The following is a 27,100-nucleotide window of genomic DNA, read 5'->3' on the forward strand; positions in this document are numbered from 1 at the left end:
GCACAGATGACGAGAGAATTATATCTGCGGACACGCCTCGAAAATGTTCGGATCATTTTTGCTTTGTCCTTCAAACATGACTGCTGTCGGTTTTAACGGCAAACGTTCTTTATCTGGTTGCTACGGGTTTCGCGAAGTCGCCTGTCCTGAAGCCGTGACGTCCCATAACGCAACGCGCGCAGCGTTGCATTATGGGACGCCACGCACCTACGCATCTTTACTCTTCTCAGACCCCCTGTCCCCCCCCCCAAAGACATTAGTTCACAAGCCGTGAAACAAGAAAAAAAAAAGAAGAAAACACGGCTGTTGCAGCGTCGAGATCCAATGTTACTCTGGGAGGCCAATGTTTGAGGCGTTCATCTATGAAGAGCTCACCAGAATTTTTCGTTTCTTCCCTGGGTAAACATGGCGGCAATCACCACGTCCACGTTCCACGCGCGACGGAGGGGTAAGTCGCTTTTTTGGTTGTTCATAACAGTTTTCATTCAAACCAATTGCGACGCGGCATAAAGGTTGTTATGAACCACCAAAAACCATAAATACAACATTTTTAGAAAAAAATGTTGTCGTTATGGAGACATTTGCAGCTTATGGAGTGTAGTGTCCAAGCGGAGAGACATTAGGTCCATGTGCTTCAATATTTTGAAGTCGGTGCCCCGACTAGAGCTTTTTTTTTTTCTCGAAATTAGACAGGTGCGGTCTGAAGTCTAACAGAAACTTTGCTTTGTAATTTCTGGTTTATCCACCAAGAAGGCCGACGAAGTTTTGCAAGCAATTTGCGAACGGGAAACCTCCAATATTTCGGACTCAGACAATGAGGACGACGTGAACAACGTGAGTAGTGCGTACGATTCCGGCACTGAGGAGTATGCTGTTCATATACTGACACTGACGACAACAACTCCAGCGGCGCAGGCACTTCGCGAAGGCGCGTTTTGTGGAAGGCGGCAGATTCTGCACCAGCAAACGACGTGCCTGTTCTCAAAACTGGGCTTATAATCTGGAAAAATAGATCGGAGTTCTCGCCTGTCGACTGCTACAAGCAGTACGCAGACAACAACATTTTCGAAAAAATAGCTGAGAAAACAAACAAGAGAATTCCGAGGGAGAGTGGAACCATAGCTAAAGTCACTGGCCAAAAAGTGAAACCGTTTTTGTGTTGTTCATTGCTAAGGCGGGTGATTAGCTATCCCAGAATACGATTTTCTAGGAAGAACTTGGCTGTTAGTTCAGTAGCTCACACCATGCCACAATATAGTTTTTTCTTACTGCGATCTAACCTGTGCTGCCAACTTGAGGATGACGTCAGTGATGACGATAAATGGTGGAGTCTTTGGAAGGCTGTTCCTTTGTTCGAGGTGCTGCGAAAGGACTGCTTTGGCTTAGAATGGCTCAGCTGCTTTTGTGTGGATGAGAAAATTATCCCATTTTCAAGGCGCTGACCAAAGAAACATTACATTCCTAACCAACCGAACCCTGTGGGCCTGAAAAACTTTTTTCTCGCAGGAAAGGACGGGTTGATTTATTCCTTTGTAATTTACATAGGCAAAGATATGTTTTCAGACATTGGCCTTGGCGTATCAGGCAACTCAGTTGTGAAGCTGGTTAAGACAGTGCCTGCGTGTTCCATGCTTTACATTGGCCTTTAGTTTTCTTCAGTCCGTTTGATGGACGAGCTCACGAAGAAGGACGTTTCTAGGAACGGCACTCTAATGTAAAACAGAACCTAAAAATGGACACGCTACCGGTGCTGTCCGCTATTGAAGAACTAAAGAAGGAACTAAAGTCTGAAATTGCTGAGCTAAAAGAGAGCACGGATTTCTGTTCGAAGTCAGTCGACGAGTTCAAGACTGACCTGAAAGAGCTAAAAAGTTTCAAGGCACAACTAGGCCAGCTGAATGCTGCAAATGAGCAGTTGAGGAGTGAGAATAAAGAACTTCGCAGCAGTCAAGAAGATTCGTTGAACCGAATTGCTTAACTGGAGCAATACAGCAGCAAAAGAACTTAGAAATAAAGGGCGTCCCTGTCAACGCCAACGAAAACGTACAGGATGTCATAAATCAGATAACCGAAACACTGTCGGGTCCTCTCGAGATGCAAGACGAAGACGTTTGTCATAGGGTACTGACTAAACAGCCCAGTCAAGAGCACACTGTTGTGCAGTTTACAACACGCCAATAGAGAAACGCGGCTTGTACGCGGCCAAGAAGCGACTAACCACTAGAGTGATCGGCATCCCCAGACAAACGTCTCCTATTTTTGTTAATGAGCATCTCAACTTGTCGAACAAGCTGCTCCTAAGTGAAACAATCAAGGCAAAGAAAGGAAAAAGGTGGAAGTTTGTGTGGACGAAGAGTGGAAAAGTGCACGCCAGGAAAACCGAAAACTCTGCGGTCATAAACATACAAAGCATGTCCGACATTGAAAAAAAAAAACGTGTAAGCTATCATGGCAGAAACACAATTCACCATTCCTGAACCGGAGGTTCCCTGCAACTATTATCACGCTAATACCTTTAACAAAGGATGCAGTTGCCAAACCTGGCTTTTCGGTTTTTCATATGAACGCAAGGAGTCTGCAAAATAAAAGAGATGACATAGAAATATTTCTTACACCTTTAAACACAAAAATTTGATGTGTTAATGTTCACGGAAACATGGTACTCAGCCAAGGCATCACCAATACAATTTCCCGAATATGCGTGCTTGCATATTGATAGAACTAGCAAATGGTGAGGTGGCGTAGCTATCTATCACAAATATGCACTTTCAATGACTATAATCGAGAGTTTCTCGGTAATAACTACTGATGTTGAATGCCTTGTTGCCCAGCACCGTGACACTTTCTTTGTAGTGTTATTCCGCCCCCCATCCGGAAATTTCGGAAAGTTTTGCTCTTATCTTGAAACCATACTAATCAACCTCTTGTATAGAAACGAAAATATTGTAATAATGGGAAACATCAACATCGATCTACTTTGTGATACAACTAATCAGCAGCAATTCCACGACCTAATACAGTCCTACGGCTGTGCGAACTAGATAAGTATTCCAGCAAGAGTGACGTCACGGAGTAGCACCCTTATTGATGTCTGCATTACAAATACAAACCCACTGGACGCTGTTCCTGGGGTGTTCTTGGCGGATATGAGTGACCATTTCCCTTTGTTCTGCTTCCATTCGCACCTTAAGCCCCCCCCCGCAGTTTACCGCAATCAAGTTTTTTTTTGTTCCAAAAATTGATCACCGCAGTTTGGAAACTTTTTATAATCTAATATTTGAAGCATACTGGGAAGACGTGATGTCTTGTCAGAATGTCGAAGATTCTTATGGTATTTTCCTTGCAGAATTGCAGAAGTGCTATGACGCAGCATTTTATTTACAAAAATTTAGAGTAGGACGTAAAAAATGCAAAAAACCATGGTTGTCGAGTGACTTGGTAAAACGTATAAATAAAAAAAAAGTTTTTTCAAAAATTTCAGAAGACTCGTGATAACAGCATACTTAAAGAATATAAGCAACACAGGAATGCACTCAAGCGTGACGTTAAGAAGGCGAAAGCGCAGTACCATATTAGTAAATTCGACAATCTTCAAAATGATACAAAACGTACCTGGAGTGCCCTAAAATCTATAATATTGCCAAATTCTAAGTCTACCATCTACCACCATAAATTAACTGCGAATGGGGTCCGAAGTCTACAGAGGACGTGACATGGCTAATCCAATAAATTAATATTTTATAAACGTTGGTGCCCACAAAGATCAAAATACTATCGGACCTGAGACCCTCGCGCAAACGCACCTGGAGCATACAATTATGCTATATCCTGTTACCTCCACTGAAGTTGAAGCGGTAATAAGGACACTGAAAAATGAGGGCTCCTGTGGAGATGATAATATAAAAGTTGCACCAATTAAACACGTGTCTACCTTGATAAGTAAGCCACTAGAACACATAGCAAACCTTATATTTGAAAGTGGTTATTTCCCAAGTCCGTTAAAAACTGCGAGAGTTACTATGATACGTAAAAGTGGCGACAAAAATAACATCAGTAACTATCGTCCGATTTCTATACTCCTAATACTATCCAAGGTTTTTGAAAATCTGATAAATAACAAAATACGATATTTTCTAACATTATTTTCGGAACTCTCGCCAGCCCACTACGGGTTTCAAAAAGGCAAATCAACCGAGCATGCACTGTTACACATCAAAGATAAGATTCTAAATAATTTTGAAAACAAGTTGCTTACACTTGGCGCATACTTGGATTGCCGGAAAGCGTTCGATAGCATCAATCGTAACGTCTTATTACACAAATTGCCTCACTATGGCATTAAGGAAAAGGCCCTAGATTTAATAAGTAGCTTTCTGCAAAATCACAAACAATATGTAAAAATCAATGGTATTTGTTCCGACCACATGACACTTAAGTATGGGGTTCCGCAGGGTACATTTTAGGACCGTTACTTTTTATTTTCTACCTTAACGACATAGTCAGCATCGCAAACTTTCCAAGTTTAATTACGTACGCCGATGACACTAGTCTTTTTTTCTGGCACTACTATTGACGTCATTGAACGCGATGCAAATAACTATTTACGAACTTTAAATAGCTGGCTGGAGGCAAATAAAATGCAACTAAACACTAAAAAGACCAAATATATCTTATTCATGGCAAACAAAAATTGCCAGACAACCATGCTTAAAAATGAATGACTGCACTATAGAACAAATATATGACTGCACGATTTTAGGTGTAAGGTTTAATGACCAATTATCTTGGACTACACAAACGATGAATATCAAGAAAGAGTTATCTAGAGCTATAGGAACAATTTATAAAACAAGGAATATCTTGCGTACCTGGCTAAAAGTACAACTATATTATACTTTGTTTTATCCAAAACTGTATTATTGCTTTCTAGTATGGGGTATAACTTGCAAAACAAACTGTAATGGGCTGATTAGGGTCCGAACGGCGGATAATACGAATCGTAGCAAACGTAAAATACTATAGTAATGCCAATGAATTACTTGAAAAGCTTAACATCTTATCGCTCGACAGTCTATACCACTATAAACTTGGACAGCTAGTTCAAGCAAAAGGAATAAATAGCTTTGATTTTTTTAACTCTCTCACATCTAACGGACTATAACCTAAGGACAAAGTAAGCTTATAAACTAACACGAACTAGAACAAATTGCGGGAACCAAAAGATCGACTTCCAAGTACTCCAGCTCTTAAACGCTCTAGGCAACAACGTATCGCTTGCCGGCACCACAGGGGTTTTTAAGAAACAGCTTCACTCCTTCTTGGTCAAACATGGGATACGTATTATGTAAATGTATTATTGGTTTTTACTTTTGCCTGCATATGTCGTTCTTAATGTTTTAAAGGTGAATTATGGGCAAGGAGCTTTTCCTGACCATTTTTTATTGGTCACTGTTTTAGATGTCTTTTTGACTGACGGCCGTAGAATATATGATATTTCTTAATCGTGTAATGCTTTCCATACACAAGCATCATAATCATTTTCACTATGTTCTTTATATTATGTACTTCATGCTTATACTCATTTTTACATAGTATACTTTATAGGCCATTTTTTTAACTGTCTTATTTCCAGATCGGGTTTCTTCTCTCTCACTCCCTGACAATGTCTAATGGCGGGCGCTGTGATTTATTATGCTTCCTAGTGTTTTTTGTACGCATGTGTAATTTTTTTTGTCTTGTATGATGTCTGAGTGTTATTACGATATTGTGTTGCTGTAGGTTTCTGCATGCGCGGATTTTTTTGTTTTTTTGTATTTGTTGCTGGATTTTGCCGTCCTTACCGGCCGCTGGCACCTCGTCAGGCAACTTGTCTGCCTTTCGTGCCAGCGGACCGTTCAAGTCAAATTTGTATTTGACTTGAAAAAATAAAATGAATGATTGATTGATTGATTGATTGAATGCCAAAATAGGTCCGTTTCTCAAATGACAAGGATCTGTTGAAGAAACGACGGGGCACATCGGAGGAGCTGCTGCGACAAGACCTCACGCATGTGTGCAAAAAATGGGTCGACGAAAAGCCAACTTTGATGCTGTCGGCTGCCTTTGGAGTGGAGCCTGAAGATGAGTGCAAAAGGTGGTGCAAAAAAAGAGAAAATATTTTCTGGATGTCCCGCGCCCACCCACCATAAAGAAGTACAATAAAAATATGGGTGCTGTGTACTTAGCTGACCGAATGTTCGCCATGCATGCTCAAAGGAGCCGCACAAACGGGTGGACACTGCATCACAATGCTTCACATGTCTAATCGTGCTCGCGTCAACCGCTGGTTTCAGTACAGAGCAGACAAAAGATTAAATAAATAAATAAAAAAACTTGAGTACCTTGATTTTAAGATGCCCGTGGCTGAGGCATTGCTATGGCAGAAGATGAGCTCACCCTTCCAAGACGACCATGACACGAACATCGCGGCAAGAAAAAGGCGAAAAGCTCTACCACCGGAGCATTTTCGCCAACAAGACGCACTTCATTTGCCAGGAAAGGACGACCTTCAAGGCCCGTTCACACTCTTACGACCTCTTAAAACCGGGTTCTTTAAAACTTTTTACAACCAGAGGACACACTGGCGCCATCTATTGGGTAGGAGCGGAAACTTGGCGGTTCGGCATATTTTCTATTTCTTTCGTGCATTATACTTTCTTTCTTGGCTCGAAAAACCTTTGTCAACGTTATAAACGAGCCGTTCTTATAGGTATTACGCACATTTGACCTCGGAAATCCCGCAAAACCTTCGCTCTTGTGAAATGCACTTCCAGGGTCACCACATAGATGGCGCCACAATGTCAGTGTGTTCTCTCGTCCTAAGAAATTGTAAGAAGTTTTAACAGATCTCGTCTCTCTCGGTCGTACTCGGTTGCAAGAGTGTGAACGGGCCTTCATAGTGGAGCAAGGTGCCGAAACGCTGGCTGTAGCAAGAAGACACGCCAAGGCTGCGCTCTGTGCGACGTGTACCTTTGCATAGAAGTTGGCAGACACTGTTTCTATGAATTTTATTCGTGAGTGGAGTCGCAAAACAATAAAGTTGGCGAGTTAATTTACAAGTGTGAGGTGCGAAGAAGATATCAAACTTGCTTATGTTGTGTTTTGAGTGAAAAAAAAACGAATAAATTTATTTATTTCTGTTTTAATGAAAAGTGTAGCCTCAAAGCAGTTATTTATCGGCTATTTCCGATTACACAAAATTTACAAAATTTCTAACCGTGCCTAAGGATGGACCCAGTATCCCTGCAATTAAATGTCGTTTGTCACTGCGCATATTAAAAATATTTGGGGGGGGGGGGGGGTCAGGGAACACAAGACTAAATATAAGAACCTGTTTGTATATTTGTAACAGGTGTGTATTGCCCAAAACAGAAACCTGTTTTGAGCAATATGCACCGTTACTTCGCAGATCACACGTATAGTGCTGCCGACAGATGGCGCACCACGCGCCCAGGGAGTAGAGTGCCTCTATCTGCCGGCCGCTTCCGCTGACGGAGTGGAGACACCAATGGAGCCAATGGAGCGCCACAATATGGCGCCTGAGGTCAGTATTCGCTCCACATTGGGTGAGGGTCCCGTAGAGTGTGTGCGACAGAGTCGTCGTGAAAAAACGTTGTGTTTAGCGAAAGTTCGCCATAAAATGGCGGGTGTCTCCCCCTGTCAGCAGAGTGGCCGCAAATGGAGGCACCCTACCAGGGAGCGCTGGTCGATTCACCTGCTAACATAACCCAAAGCTCCCTTGACGCGGCGTACACCATCTGTCGGCAGCACTTCTCGCTACGCGTGCTTCGTCCGCGAAGTAGTGACCTAAATTGTCCAAAACAGGTTTGTGTTTTTTCTTTCTTTCTTTTGAACGAGGTGAGTTTATTCCTTGATTGTTTCACTTTAAACTTCCCCCACCTACTTGCACCCCCGAAGTAAATTACAGCTGGATACATTGAAAAACCGATTTTGGCGGGCCGCCTGTAAAGTACCTTAGAAGTGTTTTGTTTAGCATGAAATACCTTCTTCTGGGGGCGGGAAAAAAGGCGGTTAGCATCCAACAGCACTGTGTCATTTTATAGCCTTCACAGTGTTGGGTACATCGACGATATACGGGCTCTCTTTGCAGTGTTGGAGCTAAAAAAAGACGCGGCGCTATTTGACTCGAACCGCTATTCGACCACCATTACCTTTCTTTTTTCACGGTAGCCGAGCAGTGTCCGTTGGGTATTAGCGGCGAGATGTTTTGGTGGCGCCCTCCTATGGTTCCCCCTTCTGACGTCATTACCTTGCGAACAACAAGTTCGATGGTGTTTGTAAATAGCATGGTGGAAGCCTGAAATCATTGCGCCCTCAAAGCAACACTGCCAACACCGTCGAAATTAAAGTTCTTTCATTCCTCTTATTTCCGTCGATGGTATACCCTTTCCGACGTCATAGTCAGCTTTTGGGCCAATCGTGGAAGGCCGACCACAGCAACGCTTTCGGTCGCGCACGTCGCCAATTGATATTGAATCCCCGAGAGTTTAAGAAGTGCGGGGCGTGGCTCATTTTGCTCTCACCTCGTGTTTGGGCTTTCGCCGTTTACATCGGCTAACGCCGCAATCTCATTGGCCGCCGAGAGATAATTACGGTAGACGCTTTAGACTTGCTGCGCCTGTGACCCTGTAACGATGTTTTATTTCGCTAAACTCTCTCCGAACCACAAAAGGTGATTCCTTTAGACTTGGTGACTTGGACACAAGGGTGCAAAGTTTAATAGTGTGTATAGAGTCGTGACATGGTTCCCTCAAATATCTTCGATCAACGGCCAGATACTCAGATGATTAGTAGCCCCTTACCGGCGCTAAAGAAGTTGGTTTCTGTGTTGATAAGGTTTAGCATTTTCACTTATTTAGCGCACAGCGGAGCTTTTAATCATGCGACTTCGCAGCAAGAAAAATTCACGGCATGACTAGCTTCATGCGGTGAATTTTCCTGTAGTAAAAGACCCCAAAAATGGCAATTCAAAATTTATACACGCGCACGCAGTGATACAGGTGTTCACACTCGAAGAAATGAGTAGTCGTATTATCGTGTGAGCGGGAACGCCGGTGCCATTACCTTGGATACATCCTGAGCTGTTTCCAGGTTGATAAAACAGCGTAGGGGGAGAAGGGGGGAAGGGGAGTTAGGAGGGTAACCTCCCCCCAATTTCCCCTTTATCGGAACCTTTTTTGGCAAGTTGCTTGGAAAAAATATTGACGAGCACCAAACTTTACCGCTCAGGTTAATGTCTCAAGTAAGCTCTTCCCACCCAGCTAGCAGCTTTGACGACAGCCTTCTGATTCTAAAAGAAGCACACACAAAAAAAGGAACAACAGCGATTCTTTTTTTGCGCAAACCTGTCACGCAGTGTACACCCACGGACACAGGCAGATATAAACACAATAGCGCACAAAATCGCACGACAGGAAACGGTCACGAAACAATAAACAAACAAGCACACACATACACCATGAGACAGGCGACGACAAGGCTCATTGAGAAATCACGCCCGTGTAACTGTCGGCGGATTTTGTGTTTCCACACTATTTTTAAGTCGGACCGTTTATCGGGTCCACTGTCTAATTGGGACTGCCGAGTTTGGAGGATGCTGTCTGACGGGAAGCGGGCTATCTTCCGGATTAACTTGGAGACAGCTTCTAGTGTTGCGGCGCTATAAGTTCGGAGGACGGCGGAAGAAAAGCTCCTTCAACACGGCGGCGTAAACAACTGCCAGACACCCAGCAGAAAGAAACGGACCGAGAGACCGAAAAAATAAAATGCCCCAAAACCACAACGAAGGCGAGGCCGCTGTCCCGGGATACTAAAAGCGAGGGCTCTCGACCACCCTGAAACGTCTGACAGCAATTGACGTCAGGCAGATGTGCGGACAGTATTGCGTGACCCTCGCGAAAGTGTCGCCCCGACAACTTGGTCCATCGCGGAGTTCCGAGAACTCGGGAAGTCGATCAGTCTCGTCAACACCGGGTCAGCACATGGTGAAGGCGGCGGGGGACTGCGGGCGGAAGAATTGGTCTCGTGCGCATTGGTCTTGGGGATCTCTCTTTATGCGCTCAGAAGACGACCGTGGGGAGCACTTCTACGGCGCTAAAACGCGTCTCCGACTGGCGTGTTTAGCGTCCTATGCGGAAGGCAAGTTCGTCTGCTTCTTCTGGAGGGTTGTGGTGACGTCAAAACGCCGAGCTCCGATTGATTCTGATTGAAAGTTAGTGGGTAAACCTCGAGGCAGCTTGCTTCGAGGTCTACCAACTATCATTCAATCAGAGCCAATCAGAGCTCGGCGCCGTTCTGACGTCACCACAACTCCACCGCAAGAAGCAGACGACTTGCTCTCCTGGCAACAGATGACTTCACCGAAGCCGGAGTGTAATACTATCGGGTGTGGCGATCCTGGTAGTTGGGCCTAGAAGTCCCACAAGAAAAGCAGGAGAGAACGTGAGTGTCCCTCGCTTGGATCCTGAAGCTTTCGTGGATTGTCAAGCTGGAGAGCGATCGGGAAGCAGAACAGGTGTCTGCTAACATCCACCCCCGCTGCACGATCGCGACTGGTTACAGTATATGACACGTCTATGAAGGCCTCGGGGGGAAATTGAGGGACCACGTTTTAGGAGGTAGTAAACGGACCATTCGGAGACGTGCTTGAGGCACCATGGTAATACCCGGTATGTCCATTGAAGTTGGCGCACTCGGTTCATGTTGCAGATTTGCAATCAGTCGCGTAAACATCGAGTGCTGTTAAAACCCACAATACAAAGTCTTCCCGAGGAATGAAAATATTCCCCTTTATTTTTTTTCTTTGCGTACATGAACGGGAGAAGGAAGGAACATCGCTTGCGCGATTTAGATGGGAGTCGATGAAAGATTTTTGAACTCGGCTTTAAGGTTGTTCACTCAGGAGAGGCTTTCTGTTGTGCACAGCCTCTGCTGGATGCAAGCAGTGGTTTTGCCAACGCTTCCGGTCCGCTTTGGAGCGTCTCTTGCTAGAGAAAGAGTCTCCTTCCGCTAGTGTCCTTGGACAGAGCCTTGGAGCCTGCTTTTGTCCTAGGACAAGACGTAGTCATTCACATACCCTACTGGCTGTCGTCAGGGCCTCCGCTGTTGTTGTCACTCCCAGCCTCCCGAAAAAAAAGAAAGGGGAGATGACAGCGAGGAGCCGAAGGGGAAAGCCCTGCTGTTTTCTTGGTTCATGTCCTCACTGAAAACGTGCGCGGGGGTTGAAATGTTCACGTTTACTAAAACAAACATAAACCTTTTTTTTTTTTTTTTTGCCGTGCACAGCCCTTTACACGACATCGGTGATCGGGAAGACGAGAGTCCGTTGTAATTTTTTTTCTTGTTTAAAATTGCAGTCTCAAACCCATAAAAAGCAAAAACACGAAACAAAAATTGTGGTCTGCTCACTAAGAGTTTAGAGCTTAACGCTTATTATTCGTTGTTGAGAAAGCGCCCCGACTACTTTCTCAATCCGCGGCACTGAACCCTGAAGAACGTAGAACTGATGCAAAATAACAACTCTTCGAGAAAAGTGACTCTTGCTTGTTTTTTTACATATGAAATACCTTAAAATAAAAAAGAATAAGAGTGCTCTCTCAGGGAGCGCACACACTTTCAGAAGAGGTCAGGCCGACACTTGAAGAAGGAATTTCATGAGAGGCCTAAAGGAGAACGTTTTAAGTTTCGTCCCAAGCCGCATAGCCTAGCCGAGCCGAAATGAGTTCAACTGTTCTGCCTTTTTCATGTTTCTGCCTGATTGCCACAGACGCAACTGACCGGGTATTTTTCTTGAACAACAGATGCCATAGAAAGCAAACGTTAACAAGCTCGCTTTCGGGAAGTTGCTTGCCAATTCATTTTCCTTTTATTGTGTTTTATACATGACATTTATTTCCTCGCGCAATCCTTTACCTTGCACAGGCAGTGTGAAAAGTCAGTGAGTCCACTTTCCTGCGGAGCAAGGAGGCAGTAAATCAGTTCGATTGCGCTGACCGAGACAAGGGGAACACAATATGTGTTCAGCGGAAACCACAAACTCCCACATAGCGCGTTCGTCGAGCGAGATACTTCCCCTTAAAACGCAGAGCCACCTATTAGAAATAATTTTCCAAAGAATGTGACGTAAAGATTATTCTCCCACACAGCTCCGCTCTGTGAAGCTGTTTCTTACGCATCTGCTCTTTTCGCAGTTATACTCGCCGCCCGAGCACGTGCGTCGCTTATCTCGATTGGTGTGATATCTAGTTAAGAATCACTTGGTCGCGCGGAGTGACAACGAACAAGTAACACGTCGTGCACATAATGATTTTTTTTCATGTGCGTGATTGCATTTTGAGCCTTATGATTCTCTAAGATTTTTGTCTTGTTCGCCGTGATTGGCTATCAAGGTGTTATGCAGAAAAGTACTGGGCGGACTTTTCCAGGGTGCAATAAAGACTGCGATTTCGAGAAGCTCAAAGTCGCAAATGCCTCTCACACTGAAAAAAAAAAAAAGACGACTGGCAATATGTAACAAAATTTCCCTTCCTTCGGAAAAAAAAAAGAAGTTTGGCTAAACTTTGCAACTGAAGCGCCCAGAATCCGACATGCCTGCTCACAGGTCTCCACCAGGCGGTTCGACGGTCCACACTGAGCAAACAGGCACGAAGCAACTGGAAGTAAGCGGCTTGTCCCGGAAGCGAGCGTTTGACAGGCCTTTTAAATCTTTCGAGCGTTAGTTCGAACAATGACCAGACGCTTTTTTTTTTTCTTGTTATTTTAAAAGAGCCAGCTTGTTGCAAAATAACAGCGCATGCAGACTCGAGAAGTCTTCTGGGAAGCCATTTGATGCGTCCAAATATCGAGAACTAATTGATCGACTGTGCCTGCCGCATGTTCAAATGTTCCATTCCCGAGATTCAGTGCACACGGAGATTAATAAAGATCACTTAGAAACGCGAGAGAGCACGAACCAAAGCACCGATTGAATGTACGCCCAGCAGACGCCCGACTTTCAGGATGAGCATCGACCTCCCGGCGGCTTCACTCGCGCTCACCTGTGTTTAATGCGTCCTAAAACGTCGTCCCTCGATGTTCCCCTGTTGTGTTCCACGAAGTGTCCTAATGTCGCTGACCGCGATCCCGATACGCGTTACAGCAGTTGCGGTGCACGTAGCAGACGTTTGTTCTGCCGCAAAGTATTCACGCTGGTGTTGGCAGTGCGCAAGCTCAGACGCTTCATCTCACGCGCCAACCCCTGGTGTGGGCTGAAGACACTGGATCCTGGAAAAGTAGCCCTCCCCTACCTGCTAGCCGGACACAAACATATACTTATATACAGACGACCAAAAACCTCGCAATGCGATTGGCTAGTCTTCCTGCGTTGCCATGGAAACCGCCATATCGCTCGAAGCTTCCAGAGGGCCTAGATCACCATGGAGCATCATCGTACTGGAAGCGTTCCTCGCCAATATAAGCGTTTTTGGCACTGTGTATGCAATCAACTTATCGATCATGCCCATCTCCACGGATCTCTCACAAATATATTGTTCTTGCGTATTTCAATACAGTAAACTTCTTTTTCAGTGCCTCCAAACACCGACACAGCATGTGGTGGTAATACGAAGATGCACGCTTGTTTCGCCGGTATGTGGATAGACAAATCTCGGCACACAAAAAACGTCTCCATAAAGCTACCCGACACCAGCGAATTGAGATTGGCTCACCGAGAATGGAGAAATCAAGGAGAAAATGTTCATTACAAGGGCCAAAATGGCGACCATCCGGGGAGCTTGGCGCTCCTTTCCCAGGATCCAGTGACTTTAGTCTGAGCAAAAGCGGGGCCTCCTTGTAAACAACGTGTTGGTGAAAGCAATGCGTCGGACTAAAGGTGAAACAACGTGTAACCGTGAGTCCGAACGCAGTCGACGTTACGATCTGTTGGGACCAATCAAGCAGTGTCACAACCGAAAGTAACTGCAATAAAATGGTGTGTTGAACTGGTTCGTTCATTTTATACGGAAAGAAAAGCGGGAAAAACTAAGACAGAGTACAGAAAACGACAACACGAGGCGCACTCGCAACTAAAGTTTTATTTAGAAAAACACTGTCTTAAACACACTTTAAACATTCCACGTCATTTTACACGTGCCCAGTCTTCATTCAAAGCGTATATATTAGAGCGTATATTTTTAGATAAAGAGGGGGCACGTGAAAAATGGCGTGGGGTGTTTCAACGTGTATTTAAGACAGTGTTTTTCTAAATAAAAATTCAGTTGCGAGTGCGCCTCGTGTTGTCGTCTTCTTTGCTCTGTCCCTGTTTTTGGCGCTTTTCTTTCCGAAAGTAACTGGGCCTTCCGTGTACGTAATTCCTTGAGCGACGATAGAACACGTATAGAAACATGGTGAACGCGATCTTGGTGCACCTTTAACGCTGTTGCGTTGGTCCCATGAGCTCGTGGCGTCCAAACTCAAGGCGAATCGAAGTGTACGTTTATAGTAGAAGAGTCAGTGGGCCTGTCGCCTACAACCCTCGCAGAGGTGACCGCCGTCATGGAGACGCACGCACACGGCAGACGGATCCCGCCTGGCCGGCGACTTCGTGCCTCGAGAGACGCCACTTTGGATGCGCGTTTGCTTTGGCCGCCTCGGCTGCAATCGCTTTTGGATGTTCCCTTCCGTCGCCCGGTCAATCTGGGGACGGTCAACGGTTGCCGCCTTCCGCCGATGCCGAGCGTGACGGGACAAAGAGGGGCCCCTCCGTGTGCAACCTGTGATTATGGGCAGGCTTTTTTTCTTCGCGGGGTTCCGGGCGTTACGCGAACGGACTTCCCGTAGGGCCTGGCGACAAAATCCTTTTGTGCTCCGTCCCTAGAACCTTCAGACGAGAAAAAGCGAGGGGAGGCGGAGGGAGAGAAATAGAAAACAAAAAAAAAAAAAAGAAAAACGTTCGAGTCTCTGTGAGGAGTGACAAAAAAGGGAGAGCGTGAAATAGAGAAGAAAAACGCATGGTTGGCTCACGAAACTTGATGAAAGCCAGCGAAAGGCGCTTAAAGCAGGATGGGCGGAATGATTACCGTTTCCTGCAGGAGTAAACAATGCAGAAATTGCTTTGTAAACGGAGAATACAGATGCGTAGACTTAAGAAACCGGTTTTGGCGACGTCGGAAGCAACGTTGCTCATAGCCGTTCTCTTTGAAGCTCTAATATTGTTTGAACGGCAATCGTCCCCAAAGGACAAGGCGGTATTTTTCTTTCTCGCCATAGCTGGCATAAGAATGTACACATGGTTCACCAACGTTTACTGTAAGAACCTTTATTTTTGCGGCCCCTGTTTTTCGCGAATCGGTCAACCAGGACATAATCGCGGCCACCACATTTCGCGAGTTCCGGACGCCTGCAAAATTTTCGCATGCCCCTAAATTTCGCAAATTTTTGTTTCGCGACATTCGCGAAACTTAAGGACTCGCAAACATTAAGGGTTTAACAGTAGGCGAAAAACGAGGGTAAAAAGGGGAACAACAAAACTGAGGTCGGCCCATTTTGTTTTTGCTTAAAACTTTAAACTGGTTGCGAAGTACGTACACTTTTTAACTCTGTTTAGTAGAGCCAGCCTTTTGCAGCGCCTGTTGCAGCGTCTGTTATAGCCTGTTGCAGGCTACGACAGAGGGGCACCGACCCCCACGAATGCAACCGAACTGTGCTCTTTTCTGGGGCTGCTCACCCACCGATTTCTTCCTAACATGGCAGCTTATAGATAGTGTAAATAAAAGTTTGCTTGAACGTAACCATCGACGACTACCAGAGGTTTTTCTACATTGGCGCCGAAACCCGGGAGGAACGACTGATGGAATGGAACCTGGTGGTTCACAGCAACTTTTCATCAAGCCAAGCCAGAACGATCAGCGATCATAAACGTCCTCAAGACGAAACGGAAGACGCATCGGATGCAAGTGACACAACTTACTGGTGAGGCCGACGCGTTACTACTCTTAGCTACGCCAAGCGTCACCATCTCGAGGTTCTAATCGAGCGCATTCATCTGGCCCGCGACCAACTGAACGACGTGGACGCAGCGATCGAACCTCTGATCACGGGGCAAAAAGCAGAAGCAGAGTTCACTCATGCGATTGAGTACTCGGACAAGATCGTTACGTACCTCACTAAACTCAAAAAAAAAAAAGATGAAGAGCGCGGAGGGCAGCCACCCAGCAAGGGCACCATCGAACGGAGATCGGAACGGAGGATCCTCGGTGACATCAAAAATCTAACTCCCAAAATTAAGACTAATCCAATTCAACGGGCACCTAAAGGACTGGCAACCCTTCTGGCAGCAATTCAATACCGCCATTCATCAAAATCCGGAACTCACGCCATCAGAAAAGTTCAACTATCTGCGATCAGCGCTGACCGGCGATGGAGCAGCCGCCATCGGTGGACTGCACCCGACCGCTGAGTGTTACGCGGACGCCATCGAGCTCCTGCAGCAGCGGTTCGGGAAGCAAGAGACGCTCATCCAGAACCACATGGAAAGTCTCATGGACATACAGCCAGTGCCACCACAACGAAACACCCGAGCCCTACGGCGTTTATACGACACTCTACAGGCGCACATCAGAGGCCTTAGAGCGTTAGGGGTGGGCGAGGAGGTGGGGACACAGTTCTTTTGTGAGTGCTACAGAAAGATATCACTCTCGATTTCAACCGGAAGATGTCGGCGGAGGATACCGGGAATGCCAACGCCGCAAGAGCATCAATGACAAACGCCAGCTTGGAATCCGCCCCACAGCAAGTCCACCTGAGGGCTCTGCGGTTTCTCCGGGACTTTCTACGCATCGAGGTGGAGAGCCGCGAAAGGACATCAAAACACCAGCTGGAAGACGTCGTCGGTAAGCCCAGACCTCCTTCTCTGACGCATGGCTTTGTGAAGAGGTCAACGATCAACGCTCAGACTCGCAGCTCTACCGCGGCGGCATTGAACGGCAGCGTGGACGGCTTAGAGTGCTTCCTTTGCAAATCAAAAGCGCACGGAACACCGGAATGTAACGCAAGAATCGGGCTAGCGGAAAAGAAGCGTAGGTTGCAAGCAGACCGGAGGTGCTTCCGCTGCACGAAGGCCAATCACATGGCAAGATTATGTCGTGGAGCACCCAGCTGTGGCAAATGTCAAGGCGGGCACGCGTCCACCATGTGCAACCCGAATCACGCGCCGGGAAAAACGTCCACCAGATTGAATGAGACGAAACCGAAGGAACCGGCACCGGTCGCCATGCATGTACGTGGTAGGAACAGTAAGCCGGCAGTGCTCCTACAAACGCTTACTGCGTGGGCAGAAAGTACAAACAAAAGGAAGCTTGCCCGTATTATCTTCGACAGCGGCAGTCAGCGCTCCTTCATAACTGAAGAACTGTCTCAGCGACTGGACTGCAAATTGCTCGGGACAGAGATCCTCACAATAGGCGTGTTCGGGGGCGAAAGCACTGAACGTACGTTTCGCAGGGTTCAAGTGACTTTGCGAGACCAACTCTACAACAAAAGATATGACATCGACGCTCTTGAGACACCTATCATATGTGAGCTGGACCTTCCGAGCCCAGATGAAGCCATCGTGGCAACATTAGAGGAACTCGGCTGTCCCGTGGGAGACAACATGGCCGGTCTGGAAGAAGGCGGCGTCGACATACTGTTGGGATCAGACCACTACTGGGGGTGCACCACAGGAAGAATTCACCGACTGAGCGGATGCCTGACTGCAGTAGAAGCTGCATTCGGTTGGGCGGTCCAGGGACGGACAGGCTCGGAAACAACCATCGTGAGTTGCTCCCAGGCGACCGTGCTAATAGCAACGCTGCAGGATCTAGAAACCACATCGGTTCTCCGACATTTCTGGGAACTAGGAAGCGTGGGAGTTACCGACCCGCCAGTAGAAAATCCCTCGGACAGTGCCGTAAGACGAGAGTTCGGAGCCAACATGACGAAGACCGCCGGTAGATACGAAGTGGGCCTTCCATGCAAATCGGACGTAAGGCTGGCAAACAACATGGAGGTGGCAAGAAGGAGGTTGGAGAACCTACGTAAGAAGTTGATCAAAAATCCCGATCTCCTACAGAAGTATGACGAAGCGATTCGGCAATACCAAGACAACGACATGGCGGAGAGGGTCGATGAAGAAACAGAGAACGAAGGTGCAGCAAGGGTGTATTACATGCCCCACCATGCTCTTCTCCGCGAGAACAGCAGCACCACAAAACTTAGGATTCTGTTTGACGCTTCCTCTCACGGCGCAAATTGTAAATCCCTGAACGAAAACTTGGAGAGTGGACCGAACATGAATCCAGATCTCGTCGCCCTACTTCTGAGGTTTAGAACGTTAGTGGCGGATGTGGGGAAGGCTTTCCTGCAGGTCGGAGTCAAGGTCGGAGTCAAGGCGCAAAAACCCCTCGGACAAGTAGCGAACGTGCTCAAGGTGCTCGGAGTGACTTGGGAACCCAAAGAGGACAGTCTCATGTTTTCGCCGGAGCACGTGACGAAAACTGCTTGCCACCAAGAAAATACGAAGCGCTTCGTGCTGCAAACGAAAGCTCGCCTTTACGACCCTCTGGGATTCTTGGCACCCTTCGTCGTGAGAGCCAAGATCCTGTTCCAGGAAATCTGGAAACTAAACCTGGACTGGGACGATGTGCTACCAAATCACCTGCAAGACGAGTGGACTGGGCGGAGCAGCGAACTTGTCGAGCTAGAAAGGGTCAAGATCCCAAGGTTTTGCGACGACGGATTGCTAGGTAAGGTGACCCACCGATCATTGCGTATCTTCGCCGACGCGAGCACCGCTGCCTACGGAGCCATGGTCTACCTTCGCACTACCGACGACACAGGAGCGACGACGACGACGTTATTGCTTGCAAAAGGACGAGTTGCACCACTCGAAACTGTCAGGCTGGCGAGACTGGAACTGATGGCCAGCTTGATCGCCTCAAGGTTGTCCAAATACGTTCAAACCTGCCTTCAGCTTGAGGTGAAGGACGTTCACTTCTGAACAAATTCAATGATCACGCTTTACCGGATCAAGGGAGAGGCCTCCCGATGAGAGATGTTCGTCAGGAATCGAGTGGAAGAGATCCAGAGTAATTGTGAAGGCGCGACGTGGCACCACTGCCCGGGAAAAGAAAACCCCGCTGACCTCATGACACGAGGTCTGACCGCATTCCAGTTGGTCTCCAGTTCACTGTGGTGGTCGGGGCCGAGTTCGTTGCCACTGCCAGTGACAGAATGGCCCAAGAAAATTTGCGAAGACCTCCCTCCAGACGCCCTCGAGGAGAGAGGATCGAGAGCGGAAGTTTTTGAAGTCACGGTAACGCCCATTCCAGAGTTGATCGATATCTCGCGATTCAGCTCTGCTTCAAGTATCAACAGAACTACGGCTTGGATCTTTCGATTCCTCCACAACGTCAGGTCAACTGAAAGACGAACGGGACCACTGAGAGCCAAGGAGATTGAGGCAGCGCGAACTCACTGGATAAAAGAGGCGCAGCACTCGGCGTTCGCTACCGAGCTTCGCTGCACGACCAACGCTACGAAGACCCCGCCGGGTTCTCCCTTCCAAGACATTGCCACTTTCATCGATCAGCAGGGAGTACTTCGCATTCGAAGTCACCTCCAGTCCGTCAACATGACGTATGACGAACGAAACCCGATCGTCCTGCCCAAGTAGCATCGATATTAAATTTTGCTGGCAATCAACGCGCACCGACAGCTGCTGCCACGCGGGAGTCAGAGATACTCTCGTGCAGCTCCGTAACCAGTATTGGATTCTGCGGGGCCGAGAGCTGGTGAAGAAAGTGGTGCGTGCCGCGTGACCTGTCAGCACTTTAGCACGAACCCCGCGAGTGTCCCCACGGGACCCTTGCCGGATGCCCGGACAACACGAGCGGACCCTTTCGAGGTAGTCGGTTCGGACTTTGCGGGCCCCCTCTTTGTCAAGGGCGAGGACCTCACGTGCAAGTCCTACGTGGTGCTGTTCACGTGTGCAGTCACGTGGGCTGTACATCTGGAGTTGGGTCCAGACCTGTCGACCCGGCGCTTTCTCTTTGCCTTCCGTCGATTTGTGTTGCACCGAGGGCTGTGCCGTGTAATTTATTCCGACATTGCGTTGACCTTCAAACCAGCGTCGAAGGAACTCACGGAACTGTGCAAGACGTTGCGCCACCCAGACATGGTCAACCACTTTGCGAACGCGGGTATGGTGGCATAACGCGGGTATCCAGTGTAGGTTTATTGTCGAGAGACCGCCATGGGGCAGGGAGGATTTTATGAGAGGCTTGTGCGCTTGGTAAAGGTGTCTTTAAGAAAGATTATCGGAAGGAACTGTCTCGACACAGAGGAATTGACCACCGTTCTGATTAAGGTAGAGGCCGTGTTGAATTCGCGGCCATTAACGTTTGTGCACGACGGGGTCGGAGAGGGGACCCCGCTCATGCCGGCCAGTTCCTAGTTGGAAGGCGGCTGACGACACTTCCGCCGACGGGTGGGGACACGCTCGCTTCCACACCGGAGGCTCTTCGCGTGCTCTGGCGGCAACGAAAACAACTGCTTAACCGATTTTGGGGAACATGGAGGGAAGAGTATCTTCGAGAACTAAGATCAGCATACGCCACTCAGAGAAGGCAGTCTGCGCCCATCAGAGAGGGTCAAATTGTTCTCTTAGAAGAGCCGCTTCCACGCCTGCTATGGAAGCTCGGGCGAGTAAAAAGAGTGTTCCACGGCCGAGATTCTCGGATCCGGTCGTGTGAGATCCGAGTGCATCGCGGCACCATTTTGCGAAGGCCAGAGCAGCTTGTGTATCCGTTGGAGTTAACGAAAGTTTAGAATGGACTCCCATTCATTCGGTGGGGAGTGTGTTGGAACGTTTAAGTGGTTCGTAATAAGCCATATCCCTGGCACGAGGAGATCGAAGACGACGAAGTGAAAAAGAGAGGATTGAGAGCACGTGCGTCGAATCAACTTGGGAACGACACGTCATATCGCATCGCTTGCAGCTTGTAGATACTGTAAATAAAAGTTTGCTTGAACGTAACCATCGACGACTACCAGAAATTCCTACAGCTACCTTGTTAGCACCGTCATACGAGCTGCTCGGGAATGATCACAAGTGGCGCTGGGGACCGCGGCAAGAGGTCGCCACGGGGATCTCTTGCCGCGGTCCCCAGCACCACTTGGGACGGCGGGCAGGGGTGGGGTTCACTCCCCACCCCTGCCCGTTTCCACGAAACGGGCAGGGGTGGGGAGTGAACCCAGGATCCCTGGATTCTGCAGCGCGAGCTAACACAGTCGGCCACCGATAACGATGACGTTAGGTACTCTTAAGGCCATAAAAACAATTGTCAACTAGGCATCTCAAGTTGAGACCCGTGGAAGCGCAAATTGAAAGTCCGATAGAATGCTTGACGCAAAGAATTATCTCAATAACAATTAAAAAAAAAAAAGAATACACAACCGCAAGCCGGTACATCGTACCGGCCTGCGGGTGTGTATCACTACTGCGTGGTACACGTTAAAGACCCCAGGCTATTGAAGATAGAGTGAGTAGGGAGGCGAGCTGGTTGATGTTACACATATTTGAAAAACCGGAGACGGGGGGGGGGGGGGGGGGGGGGGGGGGGGGGGGGGGAAGGGAAGGGGACAACACACAAAACGTCTAAAAAAGTTGAAACGTTTTGTGTTTTCGTCGTCCCCCACCCCCCCCCCCCCCCCCCCCCCCCGTCTCCGGTTTTTAAAAAATGAGTAACCCGAGGCTAGGCGGTTGTACCGCACTGGCTAAATTCCTCATCGACAGCGTAAACCAGTTTCGCCGCATCTCAAAGGCGGAATGATTCTACACAGTATAGACACAAAGGTCAAATTAGCTTTTTTTTAATTACTTAGCTAAATGTTTCGGCTCTCGTAATGTGCTGTAATCTTGTTTGTTAAAAGTCTGGAATTCCCAAGTATAAATATTTCGGCATCTGCATTAAATTTTCAAATATGAGGGTAATCAAGGGGCGTTAAATTTGTAGAGAGAGTTTTCTCGGATTGTTTATAAATATTGCTATAAATATAAATGAAACAGTGACCCCAGCCAAATCGTGCGGAACATACTATCGCAGCGAAGAACTACTTAAAGAGGCGGTGCAACATTTTTAGGACTTTGGCCAATTAATTGAGGAAATTAATCTGTGTCACCTATAGAACGAAGAACAGAAAACCGTATTTCCCCGCAAGCGCTAGTTTTTTATTTAAAAAAAAAAATGAAACAAATCGAAGGACCTCCGACTCTCGGCGTCGCCTATCGCGTGACGTACTCTGGGGAATCACGTGGTTTCCCCTCGGACTTTCTCTTTAGAGACCCCAGCCGCTTTCTCCGCGCTTGTCGACTTTTGAAGGATTAGCATCGTCGAAGGTCGTGGCGAGCGATCGACACAAAACACGGTTCGCCATGGGGCCGACGGCGAGTGCAGCGGAAGGGGACAGGTATTTGTTGATTTACGCGTATCCCCCCCAGAGACGATGTCACCGTAGTTCCCGTAACCACCACACGCGGCCGCAGATCGGCAAATAATTAGTTTTTTTTTCGCGATTACGCACGGGAATAGCACTTTCTCGGGGCAATGTCACGCGCCTTTGGTCACTTGCGCTTGGATAAACAATATAAAAAATACAAACTGAAAATACTTTCAACATTAAAATCGTTGCACTACCCCTTTAAGCCCTGGTGTTTTCAGATACGCTTTCGCTCTAGAATTTATTCAAATTCTGAACGTTTAGCGCTTGGTGGAATTTGCCCAGAACGTTTTGCAAGAAGCTACATTTTGTATTTTTCGTTAAAGGTAAATTTACCGACTGTGGTGTTGGAAGCGGCATTCGACCGTTTGTAGCAGGTTTTATAACAGAAAAAAATATTGGTTTGCAGCAACCACTCACGATTTTGGAGAAGATGTCAACATCTTTTAGCAGTTCAATGGAAAATTAACAAAAGCAGTGATTGCATCGCTAAATGGAACACAGCCTTCTTTTCAGTAGGTTTCATCTACAATGCGTATTATAAAAATGGTTGAAAAATGAAACAGTGCAACACATCAATCAAGATTAAGTCTCTCTCTCCCTTCTTTTCTTAAACTCGGTAATTTATTTAGCTTGTAATTATGATACATGTAGAGTGCCAACAAAAAGCAGCATATTCGCTTAAACGTCTATCAAGTTTTCTGAACCTTCAGGTTTTCTAACGCTACAAAACTCAAGAATCTAATAGCCTAAACCGCAAGAATAACCTACTCCAAAGATTATGAAAACCTACAGTAGTGCTGTAATAGTTATACTGCACTTTAAGTGCGTTAAAACCAGAGCTCAGTCAAGGTTCGCTGCCGTTTCGCATGACTGCTGCACGGGAACTGCATTGACTACCATATTTATTTAAATATAGACGGAAATTTCTTCTTTATTTTCTTTCTCGGCACAGCCTTTTAAAATTAGAGGTCAGCCTATAGTCAAGACCCAATAAAGAAGGCGCTTCCCGATGTCAGCCGCTGTTCCTAACACCCCGGAGCAAAGCGACGAAGTTCGACGCGCGCGCGGTGGTGTAAGGCGGGAAAGGTTGACGCAAGAATAGCAACTGCCGAGCTACACAGTAGCCATGGCATGGTGGCATGTGGCAGACAGAATCAGGAACTCAGAAACTTCATATTCACGGCATTAGAGGACATGCGGCCCTTTTCAGAAGGTTCTACTTAGACAACCGGAGTCAGCATATCAATAATAATGGTCACATCTCCGATATAAATCCTTTAAAATATGGCGTACCATAAGCAAGTATTCGCGAACCGCTGCTTTTTAACATGCACCGTTAATATATCACCGCAGGCAAAATTTATCATTTACGCTGACGACAATAGCATCTTTTTATCCACTCAAAATTACAACGACATTGTACAAGTAGCAATTGACATCGTAAGAAAACTAGAAAGTTGGTCTACTTCAAATAATGTTTGATTAAACAAAACGAAAAACAAAATCACAAGCCATGTTTCTTAGACCCCAAAACAGGGATGCTAACTTTTCCCGTGACATAATCCTTCATTCTTCCCCCATCAAAATAGTAGGAGGCACGCTCAAAATATAGGGAGTTTTATTTTTATTTCTCAAGTTATATGATTTGGACTGAACACATACATCATATTATTTCTAAACTTCCCTGCATCATTGGTTTATTACACGGACGATGTCTAATACTTACATCAAGCGTCAAATTACTCCTCTATAACGCATTATTTGTGTCTCAGTCGAACTATTATCATGACATCTGGTCTGGGGTACTACTACTAAAACAATAAAATGTTTTTACTACAGACAAAAAGGGTTAAGTCTTGTATGTAATGTGCCAGATAACTTTCGCACATAAAGTTGTCTTTTTTTGGTAGAAACTGGGGTTTTGAAAATACATGAACGATATGGATGAGCGTTATATATATATATATATATATATATATATATATATATATATATATATATATATATATATATATATATATATATATATATACATATATAAAATACTCGGATATGCATAGTGTTCTATCAGGGCTTGGCATCCCTAAAAAAAAAGTGAATTTACATATTCTACTCGTCATTCAAACTTTTGAGTAATAGAAACTTATCGCACATATTATTAACTTTATATGATTAAAAGGACCCTGCTCATGTTACTGAATACATTCATGCATTCAAATATTGATAATATTCTCACTAATACACGTGAGCAGCGTAACTATTTTCTTGCGAAATAAAAAAGTGTTGTTTTGTATTGTCTTGTTTTTCTCCGGACGGAATTGTTTTATGCGTTATATAAGGAGTGCTGTACAGTTTTCGTCATTATTGTATGCATGCTAAAAACTAGAACCAATTCAAGATATTGAAAACAATTTGACGAGGAACTGCTTCATTTTGTATCTGCATTTATGTGCGCATGCATTTGTATGCGTACGTATACATATATCCAATGTTTTTTTTTTGTCTTTTTTTTTGTCACCACTGTGTTTTAAGGGGGCTCGGAACTAGTCAAACTGTTCAGACAACTTTCTTTTCCGTGCTCCCACCATATGTATATGTACGTATGGCAAATAAACTATTACGATAAAGTGATTTCATCAGGAGATAAACAATCCGGTTCTGTTTTAATAAGGTAGCAGCTATCCAACTACATTGCAAAATGTTCTGGCGACTTTTAGCTCTTGACATTACCGACATTGTCTGAAAATTCAGACGGCGACGGGGCCAGCGCAGTTGAGAAGCAATCTCTGTATTTCGTTTCATCTTAAAGGGACACTGACAGGGTATTTATGCTCGTCGAGGTTGTTAGTTGTACGTGACATATGAGGGCTCAACTACCCAGAACAGAATTTGCGGCTCGAAATTCGGTTTCTTTCCGCCCGAAAACCGCCGATCAAGAATTGGCCGGTTCGAGTCTCGCTCACTCTCTTTTTCGCGGTCACGGGCCGTTTTCTAAGGTATCGATGCGACCACCAAATTTAATCAAAGTTGTGGGTCACTGAAGGCACACACTCAATATTAAAAATAGAAAAAAATATGAAACCCATTTTTTGTGGCTTCTAAAAAGCTGTAAATACGTTGATTGAAAAAAAAAAGTTCCACAGACAACCGGAAGCATTCTGTGCGTTCGTCGTTTCGCGTATCGTGGGACTCGCGGGGACGGCGATGGCAGCGGACGACGGGCGTGGGACCTCTATTTCAGAACTGTCGTTCGCGGCACCGGCGAATTCTGTCTACCGTTAAAAGAGAAATTTGGGACTGATCAAAAGAATTGGTATTCATCCCGTACGACAGGCCCGGCCACCAAGCCGATTTGCACAAAGACGTCGCCGAGCCGTCGCTCCCTCCTCCTGGCTGAAGACAACGCTCGCGCAAACGTCAAGCACGACGTGTCTACTTCGAGTTGAATATGCACGCGTACGATTTCTTTACTAGGTGCGAATGTCCCCAAAGCGTGGTGCTTCCCGACTTCGACCCGGGAGTGCTTTCGGTAGAGAAAAATCGACAGCAAACTTTCCAACTTACAGTTTACCGGCTGATTTATTACTAAGGAAAGAGATCCACCAGGAACGAAATGCCCCAGTAGCTCAGTGGGAAAGACGTCCGCTTCACACGCGGTAAGATCGTGTTCGATCCCCCGTGATTTTTTTTTTTTCAAACATTTTTCGATGTTTACATGTCTTTTTCTTTTTTTGACAATCACTAAAGAAGCAAAAAAAAAAATAACAAACAAATGTTGTGGGCGATACTTCGCTGAATCAAACGGTATGGGATTTCCGTTTTGACACCTGCGAACTCAATGTAATCACTTTCCACAAAATGCAAGGAGCATATAAATCAGGTAGCGTCCGCTTTCCGAGGTGCCCGTAAATGTTCTACAGGAATTGCAGCCAGCCATTGGTCCCGATCCCGTTAATCTTTCGACAATGCCACTTTTTTTCGGATGCAGGACATGTGAGCCAGCTCTTCACGCAACATCTTGGGTTTATTGTTTTCGGAGCCGATCATGGAAATTCACCACGGGCACTCACTACTCATCTCCAACTCATCTTGGAGTACATAACAACGAGTGGAGCAAACATAACTGCAAAAGAATCGCGCGGCAAGCAGTTCCCGCACGCCGCATCGCACGTCGCATGTCGTGTTGTCTGCTACCAAAGAGGAGAAAAAAAAAAAAAAAAAAAAACCGCACGGTCGGGTGTAGCCACGTGACTTCCGCCAGTCACCCTCTTCTCTCCACTTCTCCGACCTCCTTCGGGTTTCGGTTTCGGTTTCAAGCAGTTGCGTCTTTTGGCTTTATTAAAGAAATACGCTACTCTGTTGCAAAATATTAATTGGGTAGTCTTCCGACACCATAATGAAGCGCCTGGCAAAAAATAAAAAAATTTTTTTGGGGGGTGTCAGTGTCCCTTTAAAGGCCAAAGAATAACCTTGGTTTTCTGTTGGGAAGATAATTCACTTAGCGCGCTCCTCCCCTCAACTGCGA

The 27,100-nt window shown here is 46.3% G+C and overlaps 2 protein-coding genes across 2 annotated transcripts in view; one reads left to right on the forward strand and one right to left on the reverse strand.

The window, feature by feature from the left end:
- The window catches only part of LOC8038026 (adenylate cyclase type 5), a 330,452-nt gene that overhangs the window by 271,497 nt on the left and 31,855 nt on the right, over window positions 1-27,100 (reverse strand). The gene's annotated exons all lie outside the window — the stretch shown is intronic.
- On the forward strand, window positions 15,135-19,072 carry LOC120850811. The gene is made up of 4 exons (XM_040223489.1): window positions 15,135-15,281; window positions 16,371-16,685; window positions 16,826-18,058; window positions 18,440-19,072. The coding sequence occupies exons 1-4, from the start codon at window positions 15,135-15,137 to the stop codon at window positions 19,070-19,072; spliced, it is 2,328 nt and encodes a 775-aa protein (XP_040079423.1).

The sequence above is a fragment of the Ixodes scapularis genome, unplaced genomic scaffold (assembly GCF_016920785.2).
Source record: "Ixodes scapularis isolate PalLabHiFi unplaced genomic scaffold, ASM1692078v2 PGA_scaffold44__24_contigs__length_19508400, whole genome shotgun sequence".
Lineage (NCBI taxonomy): Eukaryota > Metazoa > Arthropoda > Arachnida > Ixodida > Ixodidae > Ixodes > Ixodes scapularis.

What these genes read in the sequence shown, in the direction of transcription:
- LOC120850811 (XM_040223489.1), top strand. Translation starts at nt 15,135, where the DNA reads ATGCAGAAATTGCTTTGTAAACGGAGAATACAGATGCGTAGACTTAAG. An exon ending in CGTCCCCAAAGGACAAGGCG is followed by an intron (nt 15,282 to 16,370) that starts GTATTTTTCTTT and finishes CCCTTCTGGCAG; the next exon opens with CAATTCAATACCGCCATTCA. An exon ending in GCCTTCCATGCAAATCGGAC is followed by an intron (nt 18,059 to 18,439) that starts GTAAGGCTGGCA and finishes GCTTTCCTGCAG; the next exon opens with GTCGGAGTCAAGGTCGGAGT.